Below are 19,161 nucleotides of genomic sequence, written 5' to 3'. Positions count from 1 at the left end.
CAGAATTTCTATAAACACATACAGGACCTCGTGAAGGAACATTTTGCCTATATCCTCTTAGGGCCTAGGTGCTTTAAGGGGCAAAACTTCTTCCAGAAGACAGGACACAATGCTAGTGTTTCTCATAGGCTTCTTTCAGGGTGTGAAGGAGTCTCAGGCATTACTGTTGCCTCTCAAGTTTCATTACTATTGGATCAGGGTGATCAGCCTATTTTGGTTTGCATATTTGCAAATATTATATTAGGGCACCGTACAGATAAATTCAGATTAGCACCAATTAGTGTGCTGCCAATTGGGTGCATAAGTGGTGTTAAATGTGTGACAATAAAGCGATCAAGTGAGGCCACCCTGGAGAAGTTTAAAATGAGTTCTTAGTGAGGAAAGGTAAGAATGGAGTAAGGAAAGGTTCTGAGCTCTGGCTGCTCCTGACCTGCTCACCGTGAAGGTGTGGACCAGGCCTTCAGGAATACGCGATTGTCCCATAGATTCAATGATCCTGCTGGGCTCTGTGGAACGCTCAGAACTACAGTCCCTCCTGCAGCGCCACCTGTGTGCTGAGAGGAGGTTGAAGGCTGCCCAGGACATGGCTCGCAAGTTATCAGAGCTGCCCTATGATGGCAAGGCACAGCAGGCTGGGGAATGGCACCCTGGTGGCGGCCGACCTGAGTCCTTCGCCTTTGTAGATGAAGATGAAGATGAGGACCTCCCCAGGAAGACAGAGGTAGCCAAGATGGTAGGGTAAGGGAAGCTGACAGAAGGGAAAATGTCAGTGACATTGCCAGTGGTAGCTCAGCTGGCCTGGGGTGGGCTTTACTCTGATGGGCTGGACAGAAGGAAAAGGGAAGGCAAACACTGACAAATGAGAAAGCGACTCCGTGTGGGTGCGCGCGCGCGCATGTGTGTGTGTGTGTGTTGCAAAAGAGACCAGTGCCAGGGTGATGTTTAAAAAGGAAAAAAGGATTTGGGGTGGGGCAGGGTGGGGACAGGAGCTAGTTAGATATCCCAAGGTGTCATGTGATATGGTCTCCTCTGAGACTGAGAGTTTTTCTTTTCTTTTTTTTTTTTAAGCTTCCACTACCTCCTCCTCCTCCTCCACTTCTGCCCTTTCCTGCTGCTCCATCATACCCTGAAGAGCCTAATGGGCCTCTGCCCAACCACAAACAGCCACCTGAAGTCCCAGATCCTGCAGGTAAAGACCTCTTAACATGCCTTAGAAGTTATGTTGGGACTCACCTTTACCTAGCAGCTACTCTTTGTAAGGAGATGTGAGGCTAGGTGATATTGAGAGCTGACTCTCACTGATTAACCCCCATAATGCTGTCCTCGGGAGATGGGACAGAGGTAGAAAAGAGGAATCCGTTGAGGTGTAGCATTGAGGAAGTGCAGTTCTTTAGTGGCACAGTGTCAAACCCTGGCCACTTCCCCCATCTTCTCACTTCTCCTTTCAGGTCAAAGATCATCCGTCTTTCAGCGCCTGATGCCCTGCTTACTGGCCAGAAGTCACTCCACAAAGAAGAAAGCAGCCCAGGTAAGGACCGTTCAGAGGAAGAAGGACAGCCAGAAGATTGTCTTTGAGGAATGAGAAAGCAGAGTCCTTAGTTAGACAAGTAGAGGTCCCACCAAAGATGGTGGTTTGAAAAGGTGGCTGCTTGGGACCTGCCCAGGAGGACATAGTTTTTGCTTCACTGAGAATCATAACTAGTTTGAGAAGAGAAGGGAAGAACTTGGCCGTCTCTCTCTTTCTTCCCTAGGACTCAACAGACATAGTGGATAACATGTCACCTGAAGAGGTAAGAAAATCCACATCCTGCAATGGATTGTTTCATCCAATGAAGGTATTGGGTTTTGTTTGTTTGTTTGAGACAGGGTCTTACTATGCAGCCCTGGCTGGCCCAGAACTCAATGGCCTCAAACTCACAGATACCCATCTACCTCTGCCTCTCATATGCTAGGATTAAATGTGTGCACCTCCATTTCTTATTGTACCAAGAAGACTGAAAACCAGCCAGTCAATGAATATGGCTATTTAATGCCTGTTCTAAATAAAGTGCATCCAGGTACAAAAAGATTTCTAGATAATAGATTTCTAGTGTATATCTTTCCCAAGACAGACATAGAGGAGACATTTTTCAGGAAGAAAGTCCAATAAAAGTAAAAATTCAGAATATTTCGAGAGATGACAACCTTGACAATATCAAGGTGTTGATTTTTACAAAATCATATTGAGCCAATACAGAAATTATTGAAAGAATTCCATGTGTAAAGAATTCCCCTCTGTCCCTGCTGTGGTTTAAATCTCACATAATGAGAGCTCTGGCTTCTAACTGGTACTGAGCTCTTTGTAAGACCCTGTAGCCACCTCCTCCTCCCCCTGGACAGAATCTGGAGTGGAGTTGTATCTGGGATGTGCTCAGCGCACAAATAGTAGAGTCCACCAATCGCTGCCTATGGAGCCCCTGGCAGACTTAGCACGGTGTGACTGTACTTAATCTGCAATATGTAGATGGAGACAGGGTTGTTAGGAGGATTCAATGAGCTAGGACATGCACAACAATTAGAATTATGTCTGGCACAGAGGAAGTTCTTGGCAATTGTTTTCTGAAAATGTTGCTACCACTGTTACCGGGAAAAGGCAAAAGCAAACAAACAAAGGATGCTGAAACCTCTTGATATGATCGCTGAAGGAGCAAGAGAACAGATCCTATCAAAATCCTCTAGCCCCGTTCTCTTTGCAACAATTCGGATAAGTGTCCTCTTATGCAAAGAGCCAGTTAGGCTACACGTGAACCTTTAGTCGGGACCTGAGGAGTTTAGAGGATGCATGGCTGTGTCCAGAAATTTCAATGAGGCATAACACATGGAGGCAGCTTGACTGTGGACTCCATACTCAATCCTAGGACAAGGAGCTCACTAAGCTCTCCTAATAGTCTCTGAAGGTTAGAGGGCAGATCTGGACAAATCGGGGATTGTAGTGTGGCCTCACTTAGAAAGTAGAATGGAACAACGTCTTAGATTTGTTTATGAATGCTGAGGAGAGTGGTTTATCTGGCATCTTGAGGGTGTGGGTGTGTCGGTCGAGAGGAGAGCTGGCTTTGTGCCTTAATGGTTTGGCTAATAGACTAGAAAACAAAAACAGGCAAACATAGACAGTTCAAGGCAAGTAAATACCAATTGGCACAGGGAGTCTGCTGAGATCAACAAAAACTCCCTCTGCTCTACACATAAGGGGCAACTGCCAGCTCCCTTGGTCTCCCACTGTTGATATCGCTTAACCCTCTGAGTGACTGTTCATGCAGTAGGGCAGAGGAAAGGCAAGTGGCAGCGTAAGGCTGAGAACAAGCCATGACTCGCAAGGTGTCATGTCTGATACGAGTTATTAGACAGAAAGACATGCCTGACTGTGAGTGTCAATAAGACGCACAATGAAGGTTGGAAATAAATGTTTGGAGACCCAGGGGGACTTGGAAGACTACAAGTAGGAGCCATGTTCTGGGTACCTGAAGGTGAAGGGTACAACTTGAGGCTAGGAAACAAAGGAGAAGGAAGCTGCGGCTCTCTGAGGAGAAAACGTTTGCCTGTTGATCAACAGTATCTATGATGGTTCCTGTGGGACGGCGCTGAGTTGAAAGGGTCTCTATGATACTCTGTCAACAGATTGAGGCCTGGGAACAGGAACAGCTGAGCCAGCCTGTGTGCTTTGATTGCTGTTGCATCGACCAGTCTCCTTTCCAGCTGGTGGAGCAGACAACGCTGCACAAGGCAAGCCCTTGTTGACGGCTTAGGGATTTAGGGAGGGCACAAGTGGGGACATGCTGACCTGTGCTTTCCCCATCAGACTCATACACTCTTCTCACTTCTTGGCCTCCATCTTGCCTATGTGACCAGCATGGGGAAGCTCAGAGGTGTCTTGGCACTAGAAGAGGTAAGGATGGATAGGCCCAACTTGACTAGAGAGAGGGAGGAATAGACAAGGGAAAATGGTCAGGGAGCAAACATACAGAGCAGATTTCCCTCTAACAGGCAGAGACTGCAAAGCATGTTGTGTGCAACAGTTCTATAGGTGACTACAGAAGGGACCCCATGTGATCTTCTCCCAGATGGCCTGGCTCGGGGAATGGGCTTTAAGTGTGAGCTGTGGGGAGGGAGGTGGGAACATAAGGGAAGTGTGAAGCCATCACTAGGAGGAAAGGGGTTCCTGGGGGTTACTTTCTCAGAGGGAGCTGGGAAACAGCTGCTCTGTAGGGATGCCTTTGTCCTGTCTTCACCTGTGACTGTCCCCTGTCGGCCTATTTCTCCCCTTCTTACCACTCTTTCCATTTCTGTGTCTTCCTGTTTTGTGTTCTTGCAGTGTCTCCTCCATTGTCTTCCATCTCGTTTCTCTTCCCCATGATCTATCTCTTTCCTTCTCTTCCTCCCCAGCTACAGAAAGCTATTGAGGGCCACACCAAATCTGGGGTGCAGCTCCGCCCTCCGCTTGCCAGCTTCCGGAATACAACAACTCGAAAAAGTCCTGGGGGACCACCCCCTCCTGCAGAGGGCTGGAATCTGCCTGAGGGTGGAATTGGGGCTCCTGGAACAGAAGCCATGATTCCTACCATGCCAGAGACTCCTGTCCCACCGCCATCTCCAGAGACCCCTTCTTGCCCAGCGCCAGCCAGAGAGGAGGGGGAGCTAGAGGAACTGGAGCTGGTGGGTAGCCCAGGGCCCGAGGAGGAACTGGCTGACATCTTGCATGGCCCCAGCCTGCGGTCCACTGATGAGGAAGATGAGGACGAGCTAATCCTTTAAAGAACCCCCTCTAAGCTTTCTTCATAACAACTGTAGGGCCCATGCCAGAGAGTGGGCTTATGTATGATAGGGGTGCCCTGAAGTTGGGGAGGCCTCCATTTCATCTTGCTCCTACCCCGCAACTATGATGATCTTAAGGAGAACTTGATCTTGGGCAGGGAAGAATTTGGGTCCATCAGGCCCCCTCTCCCATTTCCAGGTGGGGTTCAACACCCCATGCTTAAAGGACCCCTGTGTTTTCCTGCTGGGCAGGTTCGGTCCCTGTTACTCTTTAACTCGCACACACACACAGCCCCGCCACAGTTCCCAGTGTTGTTCAGTCACCATCCTGGCCTTGCCTACATTTCAGTGTCCACATGGAGAGAGTGAGTGGAGGCCCAGATTGACTGACTCTGCAAGTGTCACCTTGGAAGGGAATGTGGGACCACAATATTGCCCTGTGGACTGACCGCCCTACAGTGTGCCTCCAGGCCTGCCAGCCCTACTCTCTACCAGCCTGCTCCCCTCAATCCGTTCCTAGACCCCTGCCACAGCCTGTTTCCAGGCCATGCCCTTTGTCAGGGCTGAAAAAGCCAACTCTTGTTTCCAGGGAACCAAGCGCAGTTCCCTGGAAAAGAGGTTGATGAAGGCTCTGTGTGGAGAGGCCAGTGTCATGGCCCCGTCCAGGTGTCTGTCCCCTGAGGCCAAAAGCAAAAGTTCTTTTTTATTCCAGGCTCTCTGCCTGGTTTCATGTTACCCATAGAGCATGCATATTCCCTCTTGCCCACTGCAGTCGCTGACTTAGCCTGCTAAGAGTCAGCTCTGCCTCGGGGGCCACTATTACTGTAGCTCCTCCCAGTGCACACCAAGTGCTCCAGCAATGGGTCATGCAGATTCCAGACCTTTATAATGGCTCCTTGGGATCTTCCAGCATAGACTTGGGGGCACCCTTGGGTGGCAAGCTTTCATTCACCCCACCCCTCCCATCTTTTTCCTTCCAAACCAGCAAGAGCTTGATAGTTGTACTGCCTGTTTCAGTTAGGAGATGCTAGGTGTTCTGAGCACCCTCTCACCCCGGTTCTGCTCATGGGCTGTTCTTCCCTCACTGTATGCTGTTAGCTCAGCAGCTGAGCACTCAGGCATTCTCACTCTGCCCCTCCCTCTTGCCCAGGTCTCTTCTGTCGTCCCCCCCCACCCAAATAAGACACTCATAGTCAGAGGATGCCACCACATTCTGTTTAGTGTCATTGAACACAGCCTCTGCCTTCTTCAACATGGGTACCTTCCACCACCCCAGGCCAAGAAAGACAATGAGGCCTAGGTAGGAGGATTAGCAGGGGGCATCCAAGCCCACGCCCATGTATATATATAATCTATAATACTTATATATATTTATATATTTATATAGAATTCTCTCTGTAACATTATGTCATAGAATCCTTCCTGGGCCTGGGACGAGAGTTTCACATTAAGAAAACATGCTAAGACTGACCATAAAAATGGGTATTTCTCAGACCTGGAAGACAGAGTGTAGGCTATATAAGGACAAGGGTAAGAACTTGTCCTTCAAGATTCCCTCCTTAACACAAGGAAAAGAAGGGGGGTATTTCAGCTGGGGGAGGGCAATGGAAGGGAAGGAATGGAAGGTTTGGATTTTCATTTAATAAAGTCAGTTGGAAATGAAAGTGTCCGCCCCCCCCTAAAAAAAAATCATTCATTCAGCAAGAGCAGTTTCATTCACAAGAATAAAAAATAAAATAAAAAGTCCTGCTCCCCAGCTGCTGTAAAACGTGCTGCACAGCCTTAACCCCAAAGGAAAAGCAACCCTTCCCACCCACCCCTAACAGCCTCTTCCTTGCACATGCCCCACCCCTCCCCTTAAAGTAGGCTAGAAGCAAACCCCCATGCACCCTGCCCCAGCACCAGAGAGATGGTCTCTCCCTCCAAAAGAGTTCAAGATGGTTCTGGGCCATCTCCTCGAGTCTTCTCTCTTCAGAGTGGGGTGGGCCTCACCTGCCTCTGTGGCAGTATACCAGCCTCCTGGGGAATCCAAGCCTCTGCTCGGGTACAAACCCTACTAGGTTCCTTCAGGTCTTTTGTGGTCTTCCATTAGGGACCATTTGGCTTCCTTGAGGAATGGAAGGGGCAAAGGAAACTGCTGTCGTTTACTCTTCCTAACTCTCCAGGGCCCTGAGCAAAAGGGAACTAAAATGAATCAACCTGATCTCTGGACTCGATGTCAGTCATCTCCTGGGGGAAGAATACGGGGCACTGAGATGAGACAAACGTGTTGATAGAGCAGGACAGACAAGGCAAAGAGACCCTGGGAGTAAGTTAGCTTGGACATGCAAATTCCCAGGGGGTTAGGACAGGAGACCAGGGGTTAGGGGCTGTTGCCCTTCCTAGTCCTAGAAATGAGGTCCCAATATGCTAAACCACAATACACGAACAAACACGAGGTATCTTCTCCCATTCAGGCAGCATCAGATGAGTTAGGTGACTGTTCACCTACCTTAGCTCTCTAGGTTTATTCCCATGTTTCCTACATTAACAGACCCCAGGACCGCTTGCTGCCTCCTCCCCCGCAGGATGGGGGACACCTACTCTCGTTACACTTCAGTGTATGGATGTGGTATACAGGGTGGTATCTCAGGTGAACAGAATCACTCCAACACTGAGCCTCATCATTTCTGTGGGTGAGGGAGTAGCTTAGGACCCCTGGCATTATAGTAGGACAAAAGGCCTTGGAACTGGAGCCATGGACAGACAGGAGGAAGGAGAAAAATGAGGTGACAAGCTTGGGCATCTCCTATCAAAATTCTGCTTTATGCCAAGGGCCAGATTGCAGCTGCAGCACCCTCATAGCAACACCGCACTGACTCGCTATTGCTCCCTGTCCCCATGGTCTACTACAAATCAAAGGGAAAAGGAGGTGTGGGTGGGCAAGCTTATGTCCTACCACAACCAGTCCTGTAAGGAACACTGGATTGAGGACCCCTGGGGATAGCTGACAAGCAGAAGCAACCAGTGTCCACCCTGGCCCTCAGCCACCAGCCCAGCCCAGCCAAGGCAGTGACAGCACCAGACTTCCCACTCCACTCTGCTCAACCCTGAGTCCCCAAGAAGTTATAAAAATGTAGAAAAGGCAAAGAGAAAAGTGTAAACAGCTCCAGAGAATTAGGGGAAGGTAGAGGGAGGCCCGGCCCCCATGATACTCCCACTGATGAGGACACTGCATCCTAGGTCAACAATTTGAGGCGCTCCCTCCCCGCCCCCCATCAGGGCTGGGCGCCAGATGGAAGAAGGCAGAAAGGGAAGGCAGAACTGGAATAGCGACCCCACTGGGCGTTCTCCCAGATCCTTAAGGTTCTCCTTCCAGCCACAGGACATTCAAGTGGCCTTTGTCTTATCGGTGACCCTCTTGTCTCTGGGTGGGCCTTGGGATAAAGAATGATACTGCGACCCCTATCAATCCCAACTGCCGCATCCACCTCATCCTTGGCTCCTGATCCCAAAAGCCAAAGGCTGCCTGAACAGGGCCCAGTGTCTATGCTGAGGACAGAAAGAGCCCTCAGGCCACTCTGTTGTACCCGCCAAGCCATGTCCAATAGCCCCCGAAGCCTGCTTCCCGTGGTGGGGATGCACTGGTGCCATGGGCAGAGAAAACAGAATCAGGAAAGCAAGAGTGAAATGGAGAAAGGAGGCATTCAGACAGCACAGCCAAGGCTCCTGGAAGACGAAATCAGGGGTGTAAGAACTGAGATTCAGTGTTCAGCACAATGGACCGAGGCATGGACCCAAGAGCCATAGTCATGGCCTATCTCCTGCCACCATGCCACCTAATTGCCTGGGTCCAAGTTCCTGGAATGATGGTTTCTGAAATGCAAGCCTAGATAAAAAGCCCCTGCTGGTCCTTCCCTTTTCATGGCTGCTAGCGGCCTGATGAAGGCTGGAAGCTCCCGGTTCCGGTTCCCTGCTGTCTTCTGCCCAGGTTTCATCTGTGCTGCTGGAGCTTGGGAGGGTATGAGTTGCAGCCATGCCCCTCAGGTCAGAGTAGGGCGGGAAGAAGCTAGTTGTTGGCATCCCCATCCTCCTCATCAAAGGACTGCACACCTGAGGATGTGACGTCAGACACTTTCCGGCTGAGAGCAGTGGACATCTCTGGATCCTCTCGTGGGGAAAGTGACTCCAGATCCCTGCATCCTGCATCCTCTTCCTCCTCAGGGGCCAGCAGTCTCTTCTCTTCCTCTACAGGTCCCCTGGCCAGGTCCACCCCACCAACCTCTGGTGCCCAGTCAGTGTCCACCCCCAACAAAGGTGGAGGCTCCTGAGCAGAGTATCCTGAAGCAGGTTGGGAAGGCCCCATGTCGTGCAGGCTGGGCTGTGAGTCATCAAATGCAGGGCCAAGATAGGATCCTGTAGCTGGAGATGCGATGAGGGACTGATCGCTTGCTTCCCAGGCATCCGATGACCCCAGACAGTACATCCCCTGTGACACATAGGAGTGAGGCCATCCATCCATGGGGGCTTGAGCTAGTGCATCTGTGAAGAGAATAGGGGGGAAATGAGCAAGGTGGGAGGAGCCACTGGACACCGTAAGCAGGAAGAGGAGCTCACAGGCCCCCTATCTCATACAGTTATGACACAGGTGCAGGGGCCCTGGGGAAGTGGAGACAAAAGGGAAAATCCTAAAAGAACAGAAAAGGGTAGAGGGAAGGAATCAAAGTAGCTGGGAAGCCTCTTGGGCTTCAGGGTTTGACTCTAGAACCGTCTCTCACCCTGACTCTCCATCAGCTCCTGGTAGTTGTCACTGTAGTTGCAGTCCAGTGGCTCCTGGGTAGAATTGACACTCATGTCCTCACCATCCATGGAAGACCAGGCCATAAGTGTAGCCTCAGAAATAGCAAACTGTTCCATGACACCTAAGAGGAGAGATGAAATTATCCTACGAGTCTCAAATAACCCCTCGACCAGTGAAAAGTGTATGGTGGGAGCCATTGCGCAGCACAGCTCAGTAGAGGTAAAATAGAAACCATATGTGAGATCATTTAAGAAAAGTCAGGAACAAGTAACATCACTATTAATAATAGCACTTACTTAAGTGTAACATATAAGATTCTCTTTCAACATACAATCAATATAAACATTATTAATGAGGTGTCTTAAATTCTTTGTATGAAGTCTTTGAAATTTGGTTGGTACTTTACTTACAGCCCATCTTCACTGAGACAGGTCACCTTTCAAATTCTCAACATCCACAGGTAGCCACTGGCTACTACTCTTTTAGTCTGAAACAAGGCTAGGCCATGGGGGATTTTCGAAAAGGTCACTCTTAGGATTTGTAGGGTTGGTGGGGGTGGGGGAGGGGGGAATTGGGCTCTTCTGGTCAATTAAAGTTAGATGTCCCAGAAGCTTGCTTTTGGATCTTTTTAGAATTTGACCCTGGAGTTGCAGAGATGGCTTATCAGTTAAAGAAAGCTCACTGCTCAGGCAGAGGACCCGAATTTTGGGTTTGAGCACCCATGCCAGACAACTGAAAATAGCCTGTAACTGCAGCCTCAGGGGATCCAACACCCCTGGCCTCCACGGTCTCTTGTACACACGAGGAGCAAGCACATAAACTTCAGGCAAATACACAGGAACATAAATAAAAGTATATCTTTAAAAGTGCTGCCCTCTCTGCCTGCTGATCCAGATGTAGGACTCTTAGCTCCTTCTCCAGTGCTATGTACACCCGCATGCTGCTGTGCTTCCCCACATGACGATAATAAACTAAACCTCTGAAACTGTAAGCCAGCCTTAATTAAATGTTTTCCTTCATAAGAAAAAAAAATAAAAATAAATAAAAAGAAAAGGATAGACATTGGGCCTAGTTTCAGGTGGTCTAAGAGACAGGAATCTAGACGCTGGGTTTCAAGATCAACGAAGAATCCCCAAGGGAGCATCATGTGAACGTGGACCCCCCAGTTACATACGACACTCTATGAAAAGACTAGAAGAAGGTAGGGCGCGGCAGTGAGGATCTGAGGATCTGGCATTGCAGGGCCCCCATTCTAGTTAGAGCCACGAATCAGCTGCAGCTCTTACTGCAATTATCTTGTCCTCCCTCTCGGCCCCTCCACGTCGATCACCCAGCCCCACCCAGACTTCCTCCAAGCATCCACCACCCCACACCAACAACACTAAACTCCTCCCTTCTCTTCAGACCTACCCCTCTTCTTGGCCATGGTCCTGACACCGGCCAGCACGATTAACTGACCTTTGTTATGTATACCATATACTCATACTTGTCGCCGGACCTATACTACTTTCCTGGACCCACGCCACCATCTCCAGGGCCGTTCCCCTTCATCACCCACCAGCTGTCACAGTAACGAGCACAGTAAGTCGATTCATGAAAGCAGACGTCTACGAACACGGCTACAAGAAATTCCCCGGGCCTCTTTCATTTTTAGAAAACAAATATAGGCAAAGTCATTTGAAGCCCAAGGCCTCTGTGGTTTTCTCCTATTCTATGAGAGGCTGGGGAGAAGACAGTACCATACTAAAAGAAAAAAAAAAACATCTGGGACACATGGACTTACACATTTCATCCGAGTCCCAAATTTTAAAAAACCACGTTGGAGAGCACTTATTAGAATGAACCAATCAAAAAACACTTGAAATCAAGGCCGGTGGAAAATGTGGGCCAGTGGTCAATATGCAGGGAGACAATTTTGCCATAAAGGAGCAGACTGGAGGGGCAGCCTCTGACCATGCAAACAAACAAACAAACATATCCTTTGACGGCTTTGGATACAAGTACCTGCTAGGAAACGTGCCTCCTTCTCGCCATCGCTGAGGTCTGAGTAAGCATCTGTATCCCTGCGCACAGCCTCATGGCTATGTTGTGGCTGAATTGTCGGGGCCTTCCCCCAGCCCTGCCATTCAATCATGTGGGCCACCCGGCCTTGCCCCATGGCTGTAGGCTTTGTCACATGGTCTTTCATGCTCCTCGAGATCCCTATGGAGTCAAACAATACCAGTACCCTTCAGAATATTACACAAAACATAGCAGATCCTCTGGTCCTCCCCACCCAGGTCCCTTGTGATTGTGTGCACTGAGGAAAGTATCTCAAGGATGCTATGGATGATACCCAGGACAAGAGAGTCTCAACAGAGAAGCAGATGTCTCAGGGTTGTGGGCCTGAACCCCATAAGGCTTGAGGAGCAGGGGCATGAGGAGAAATTTGTCATAGTCCCATTTCCTGGTTTGGAGTCTCACCTGAGAATGATGACTTGGCCAGGGCCCCAATGCCATAGGCGTTAGAGTTTCGCTTAAGCTTCGGAAGGATGGAAGTGGTGTCCTCCATGGAGAGCTAGGACAGGGAAGGTTAAGAGAGTGGGCAGAGGAGTAAGAAGGCCTGGGGTGTCTTACATACAGAATGGCAATTTTTGGCTCCCAGAAAGGCAGATACCCAAGGCAACAAGTCACAAAGAAAAACCAAGGAAGTGTATACCTGCTACACCCCTGAAAACTGGGGGAGGGGGGCATTGTCAGCAGAACAGCCTGTCTACAGAGGGTCCCAAGGAACATAAGAAAAGAAAGGTCAGGGTAGATTAAGGAGGGCTAGGGTTGGCTGCACTCACATTGATGCCGTCCCAGGAGAAATCTGTTCGTGTTTGCTGTAGGAGAGAGGAGAGGGAATGGTATCTGGGTACCTCTAGGAGTGCAAAATAATCCTGCCTTCGTCTGATGGACTTCGAGCTATGCATAGAGAGGCTGAGAAAATGTCAGTGTGAAGCATTTGATGTGTGTTTTGGGGAAGCAGGGAGAAGTGGTCTGTTTCAGTCTAAAGGAGTGTTTGGGATGTTGCCATAGAATTCATGGGATGATGAAATGGGCCAAGCAGCTAGGAACCTGGGGAGGGGAGGTTGTGGTAGCTGGTGGGCTTCTGAAGCACCCAGCCTTACCTCCGTAGAAGGCCGATGGAGGCTGCTGCCATGCAGTGAGCTGGTGCTGTCCATGTTGATCTGGTCCACATCCTTGAGGCCTTTCCAGTCCACTGCAATTACCTCGTTCCCTGAAGCAGGCAGAAGGTTAGCTACTCACTCCTGTACCCCGTACCCCTGGGTTTCTGCTCCCTTCCCATAATAGGCAACAGCCACAGCCTTTCTACCCCAGCCTTCTGACTATTCATTTCCTTCTATTTCTCTACTGTCTCCAAATTTCTGGAGAGAGAAATAAGTGAAGCAAAGCACTCCTTGTCAGCTCAATAGGGGAATAGCACACTTAGGGGGAAAAAATGCTTCCTGGCTCTATCTGGTGCTTACACAGAGAGGGAGGGGGTCAGAGGTTGGGTTGAACCAGGAAAACCATTCTCTATTCTGTGCTGGGGAACCTTTGAACTTGTCTTGCTTGACTGGATCCAGACTTCTCACCAACTACTGCCCTGAAAACAAGGACACATCCTTCTAGGGGGAAGTTACTCCACTTTGCAGCTGCCTTTGATATTTTGAGGGCTGAGAAGAATGTGGCTTCCCCCTTTGGGCCTTCCTAATAGTCAGGGAACTTGGTTGACAGGAAAAGATACCGTGGGCATAAAGGCAGGTAGTAGGTGAAAAACGTGAGACTGTTTCCCCTGGAGCCAGAGGACTCCAAGAACTGGGCTTTGAGCCCAGTTCTCTGGGGGGGGGGGGGGGAGACAGGAAATGGATTCAAAAGGAGAGAAGGAGGCAGGAACAGGAAACAAGAGGGGTTCGTGATTTCAGAGCAAAAGGAACAGAAATTTAAGGTGAGAAGACAGAAAACAATGAGGGAGGTGGACAGGACACTTGGAGACCTGGTGCAAAAGTAAGGGATCAAGAGGAGACCCCTGACCTGAGTGCAAGGTGGTATCTTCAGGAAGTCTTGAGGCACAATTACTTGAGTATTTATAAAGAGGTTCAAGAATCAGGAGGCAGCCAGAGCCTTTTGCCCTAAAGCCATTGCATACTTGAATCGTTGCCTTTGGGGTTTAGCATCCTAGGTGCCTTCTCTGGAAGAAGTGCACTGGCCTGGTCTTGGGCATAAAGAGGCATCCAGCATGCAGCACTACAACTGGTGAAAAGGGGGACGGTGGTCCCGAGGATTGAGAGGTAGCTCTTTCCATATACCCCAAGTTGTTTTGCTCTCTCTTGGGATCTTGTGAAACGCGATGGGTGGGACCAGGACCTGTGGCTAGGTCAGAAAGGAATGACATCTAGACCTAGCAGTAATGGGACAGGCAGAGCAAGCTCTCTCAGAGAAGAGTGGGAGCAAGGGGAGCTGGGGGAGGTGGCCTTTGAGGAAGAGGGGGAGCTGAGTCAGAGCCTTAGGGGGCAGGGAGATGGAGGGAAGGAGAACAGGGAAAGAGGTGAAAAGCAGAGGAGGGTCGCCATGGAAATAAACTGGGTCTCAGAAACCAGGCTTCCTGAGAGTGAGTTTGTTTGTAATAATAATACGAATTATTCTCTCAGCCTGAGGTCACTAGGGCGTGTAGGCGGGAGAAATTGGGAGTTAGGAAGGGGAAAATTGGGGGGTTTGGAAAAGGACTGTACTAACGTGCAGCCCTAAAGTGGAATGGATGCGTGGGGTGGGAGTAGAGGGGGCGGTAGTAAGGCAGAGGCTTGAGGGAGAGGATCGTTAAGGAAGCGCCTTTCTTCCCTTCCCTGTCAAAGGTAAATAAAGAGCCGGCCCAGCCCCGCCTGCCCCCGCTGACAGGTGCAGGCGGGTCCCGGGGTTCCTAGGTGGACCCCACCCTTCTGGGAAGCGGACTCCCGATCCCTCTTGGGGCAGTCAACCTCCATCTCCTCCCTGAGTCCACGGCTCCTCGGGAGCACTCCGGCCCAAGCCCATTCCCTCCGGGCGTGGAACCCGTTCTCTCCCGATGGCACAACGCTCTTCCCGCCCCCGCCCCAGAGGAAAAATGCACGTGAACAAAGCAAATCGGGGGAGGCAGGAGCGACGGAAAAAGGCTACCAAGAGGGAAATGGTTGGGGGCAAAACACACAAGCCATATGGAGTGGAAGGTGAAATGGGAGGGGGCTTGCGGAAGAAAGTCAGGGCTGAGGCTAGGGAGGAGGTTCTGAGAAGAAGGGCTGCTCGAAAAAGAGGGGCTTGGGGAAGCGCTGGTCACAGCAGAGTAGACGCGGATGGCCTGGAGGTGGAGGGATGGGGCCACCGGGAGTAGGGAACAGCGACGGAGCAGCTAAGGAAGCTGGTGGAGAAGCTACCAGGGAAGGACCGCGCCTGCAGGAGGGCGATGGAGAGAAGGCTATGTAGGAGCCAAGAAGGATGGAAGCCCTGGAGGCGCGAGGGCAGAGGGATGGAGGGACCACAGCGGATGGAGGGAAAGTGTAGGCGCGAGGCAGGGCCGGGCAGGCACAGAGGGAGGTCCCCAGGGGCAAAGATGGGGATGGGGGAGGGGGCCGGAGGAGCGCCCCAGGCGAGCTAGCCCCTGACCCGTGCCCGGCCGCGGTACCCACCCACAGTCCGGGAGCCGATGCAGCCCATGGCTCCGGGGGCCGCCGGGGCCCGGCCCTCACCGACTCGGGGCGCGCGCCGGGGGGAGCACCGGGAGCCGCGCCGCCGCCCCAGCCGCTCTGCAGCGCCGCGGCTGTCTCCGCTCGGCTCCGCTCCCCCCTCCCCTCTCCATCCCTCCCCACGGCAGCCTCCGTCGCCGCCGCTGCTGCCGCCGCCGCCTGGTTCCCCCGCCCCGCTCGGCTTTCGGCGGCCTTGGAGGGGGCTGCTCGGGGATTGGCTGCGCGCGGCGCCTCCCCGCCCTGCCCCCGACCCGGCACCGCGCTCACCGCGCCCCTCGCCCCTCGCCCCTCGCTGCGCTGCAGCCCCGTCCCTCTGCTTGTCCTTCGCAGCCCCCGCCCCTGGGCTCCTCTCTCATCCCCGCTGTGTGCTCCCGGGAGATGCTGGTGGAGAATGGATAACAAGCCGGCTTCGGTCTCAAGAGCCAGGTCAAGAAATCAGAGCCCACCCTTAGGATCTGCTTGATGGACTTTGAGGGCTGCGTTATGAGAAGGCCGTGAGAGAAAGTGGGGCGGAGTTGAGAGGACATCCTGCCGAATGGCCTTGGGTACTAAATTCCGCAAACATTTGTTTTCTTCCTGAGGCTGTATCTGGGACGCACGAATCGGGATTGGATGCTGTTCTGGCCCTGCCTTTCACGTGCGTTGCTTTGCCCACCCAAACAGATCGTGAAGTCTTTGCCTGTGGATGTTGTGAGATGGTTCCCTGTCCTCTGGTTGTTCTGGGATGGGTGTGGGGCTGATGCAAGTAATCTAGCTCTAGGCCTGGGCGCGGATGGAGAGAGAATAGGAAGAATTCTATTGCAGCTATAGGGAGATTAAAACATCAGGACCCGAAACTGGCAACAAGACATGATTTTAAATCAGATTTAACTTTTCTGAGCCTTGGATGGATGTACGGAAGCAGCAAAGGGAGAATACTGCCCCCTGCTGAGAAGGATCAGCACTACATCAAGGGCCCTATGGGAAAAGAGGGAGAGCTAAGTTGCAAGAGTCAAATGGGGCACTGTTAATCACAACTGGCAAGAAGAAATGAGAAGATCCACTAGAAAGGCTTTGTATTAGCCAAGCAAGTAGCAGCAAACTGTGAGCAAGCAGGTCGGAGTGGTACCACTGAAGAGAAGCAAGCATTAATTCGGGTCAGCTTGCTCTCCAAAGGTTTTTTCTTTATCTTTCCTGGGGCTAGAGAAGGCGAGGACAGTGAATGGGCCAGGGGCCTTTGTGGGAAGAACATGTCTTATAGATGTAAGCTTGTGAAATTTAGATTATGATTGAGGAGTTACATCCCATGAAATCCCGGATGAAGGTGTGGAAGAGAATACTTTTGCTCATTTTCTGGTGCCATAACAAAATGCCTGAGACCAGAACGTTTATAAAGACCAGAAGTGTATCTGGAGGCTGGGAAGGCCAAGAGCCTGGTGTTAGTAATTGCTGCAAGTGTGGTAATGGCCTTGATGCATTTTAACACATCCTATGGTGAGACAGGATGAATATGTTAGCTTCAGCGTCTTTCTCTCACACAGCCATTAATGCAGACTCCTGTGACCGGCTCTAATCCTTATGATTGCTCTAAAACCCTGCCTCCAAATACCATTAACATATGAATTTGGGGATTAAGTCCAAGTCACGGATTTGAAGGGCCACTTGCAAACTCTATTGGGTACTGGCATTAACCGTATGTAGGTCTGGGAGGTAGACTTAGAACAGAAGGTTAGGATTAGTCCTGGCCGGGTTGCTTTCTAGTCCCTGCAAAGACAGTCACTTCTTAGCACTTAGGGGCATTCTTTCCCGTCCTCTGACGCTTTTGAGCCAAAGCTAAACTGTTCCAGTTCTCAGAACCAAAACAAGCTTCCTGGAAGATAATTTGACAGTACTAAATATATATATATATATATATATATATATATATATATATATATATATTTTTTTTTTTAAATTGCATCTGCTTTTGGAGTTGTATATACCTTAACACAAGCTGTTCAGGAGGCCTGGTGAAAAGAGTGAAAGTTCAGGCATGGCTAGGCTACAAGAGTGTTCAAGGCCAGCACTAATAACTTTGTGAGACTTTTAAAAAAGGTCTGGGTGAGCACTTGCCTAGAATATGCAAGGCCCTGGGATCAATTCCCAGGAACACAGCCATGCCTAGTTTGCTGTCTATTGCTGTGATGAACACCATGACTGAAAGCAACTTGGGCAGGAAATAACTTCTTTCAGTTTACAGCTTGTAGTCCATCATCCAGGGCAGTCAGGGCAGGAGGAGCTCAAGGCAAGGACACCCAGGCATGAGCGGAGGCAGAGGCCCGGGAAGAATGCTGCTCCTTGGCTTGCTCTGTCCACTGTCCTAAACAACTCAGTATAGCCTATCTACCCAGAGACAGCACCTCCCACCGTGGGCGGGATGCCCAGAAGACTTGCCTGTAGGCCAATCTGTGCAAAGAGGCATCCTCTCAGTTAAGGTTCCCTCTTCTCAGATGAGTCTAATCTGTGCCCAAGTTGACAAAAACTAGCACGCACATAAACTCTCTCTCTCTCTCTCTCTCTCTCTCTCTCTCTCTCTCTCTCTCTCTCTCTCTCTTTCTCTCTCTCTTTCACATGCACTTCTTAAATCCTTATCATGTGCATTGTTCTTGTAAATTATTTTACAATTATTCTTTTTACACAAATAGTCTATGAAAATAAAACATACAATATAGACTACAGCACAGTTTACATTATACCTGAGATTAACCAGGTAAATCGTGCTCCATATCTGTAGCAAAATACTATGTGACTCTTAATAATGTTACATTAGTTGGCATGAAAAATCATTCATAACAGATCTTAATATCATTAAAAAGCAGGTTTTAATGTAAAATTACTAGTTTTTAGTTTTTATTTAAAACAATGAATATCCTTCCTACCTTCTATCAGTCTTTCTATCCAAGTAATTGATGGAGTTTCCTGAGAAATGCTCATGTTTTACACAACTCCAACTCAACCAGACCTTACAGTTTAACCCTCAACAAAGCTAACATCAGTTAGCTCATTTCCAAAGTCTTAAAATACAAGGCGCTGGCAGGGTGCACCCATGTGGTACCTCCTAACTGGTTTCTTTTGGGACAGAATCTCAACGTGAAACCATGCCTCCCCTTCTCTTCTCTTGTTAGTAAATGCCTGTGGCCCCTTAGGGTGCCTCTTGGACAGAAGGACACATCAAGTTCGATGACAGCACTGTGTATTGTGCAGATTCTTGTCCTAGGATGCATGGACAGAACCAAAAAAATCCATAACTTTGGTAAAAAAATTTTTAAAAAGTCTATAATCACTAGCAGGTAACTGAACTTCTTCACTTGCCTGAGCAAAAAGCCAGTAGTGTTCCAGAGAGTGTGTCCTCATCACCAGTCAAAATCGCAGATGCTTATATTATAAAACAAGTCCTTCACTTGCTTGATTAGAGTTACTCTGCGATATTTTATATTGCTTTTGGCTATCGTGAAGGGTGTAGCACAGTCATTGGAGACTTTTTTCCTAGGGTATTTTTTTATATTCACCACACCCCTTCTTTGAAGTCAATAAAAAAATTAAAAATATTTAAAACTACATCTGCCTAAAGCCTTATATTTAATGATTTTTTATTGAGAAGCAATGAGATCGGGGGTATAAAGCAGTGACAGAGCACTTGCCTGGCATGTATGAAGCCCTGAGTCTTAATTTGTTTTTATTTAAGCCAAAGATAATATTTATTTATTTTTGAGAGTTTTATGTACATATACAGTGTACTGTAATTACATTTAGCTCTCATTACCCTCTATTACCCCTTTGAATCCCTTCTTCTCCCTAGAACCCCAGGGGCGATATCATTGAAGAAAATGGCAC

General features: G+C 49.7%; 2 protein-coding genes across 6 annotated transcripts in view; one reads left to right on the top strand and one right to left on the bottom strand.

Moving 5' to 3' along the window:
- CLCN1 (chloride voltage-gated channel 1) overlaps positions 1-5,879 on the top strand; it is a 29,121-nt gene extending 23,242 nt beyond the window's left edge. Inside the window, exons 17-23 of one of the 2 annotated variants that reach the window (XM_084784850.1) lie at positions 486-721; positions 1,069-1,189; positions 1,449-1,528; positions 1,752-1,790; positions 3,655-3,759; positions 3,836-3,922; positions 4,420-5,879. In XM_084784850.1, coding sequence (XP_084640976.1) covers positions 486-721; positions 1,069-1,189; positions 1,449-1,528; positions 1,752-1,790; positions 3,655-3,759; positions 3,836-3,922; positions 4,420-4,788 — 1,037 coding nt within the window. In that variant the 3' untranslated portion in view covers positions 4,789-5,879. Of the gene's footprint in view, positions 1-485; positions 734-1,068; positions 1,190-1,448; positions 1,529-1,751; positions 1,791-3,654; positions 3,760-3,835; positions 3,923-4,419 lie in introns of both variants that reach the window. The other variant, XM_084784849.1, reaches the window with a different exon arrangement.
- A 110-nt stretch (positions 5,880-5,989) lies between these two features.
- The window catches only part of FAM131B (family with sequence similarity 131 member B), a 37,232-nt gene continuing 24,060 nt past the window's right edge, over positions 5,990-19,161 (bottom strand). The window contains exons 1-7 of one of the 4 annotated variants that reach the window (XM_084784859.1): positions 15,253-15,409; positions 12,721-12,830; positions 12,397-12,432; positions 12,032-12,125; positions 11,573-11,770; positions 9,546-9,689; positions 5,990-9,309 (exon numbers count right to left, since the gene is read on the bottom strand). In XM_084784859.1, coding sequence (XP_084640985.1) covers positions 8,837-9,309; positions 9,546-9,689; positions 11,573-11,770; positions 12,032-12,125; positions 12,397-12,432; positions 12,721-12,830; positions 15,253-15,280 — 1,083 coding nt within the window. In that variant the 5' untranslated portion in view covers positions 15,281-15,409 and the 3' untranslated portion in view covers positions 5,990-8,836. Of the gene's footprint in view, positions 9,310-9,545; positions 9,690-11,572; positions 11,771-12,031; positions 12,126-12,396; positions 12,433-12,720; positions 12,831-15,252; positions 15,410-19,161 lie in introns of those variants that run through there. The other 3 variants (XM_084784862.1, XM_084784861.1, XM_084784860.1) reach the window with 3 other exon arrangements.

Source organism: Acomys minous (genome assembly GCF_964271855.1).
Source record: "Acomys minous genome assembly, chromosome: 6".
Taxonomy (NCBI): domain Eukaryota; kingdom Metazoa; phylum Chordata; class Mammalia; order Rodentia; family Muridae; genus Acomys; species Acomys minous.
This window is presented reverse-complemented; position numbering and strand designations above follow the sequence as displayed.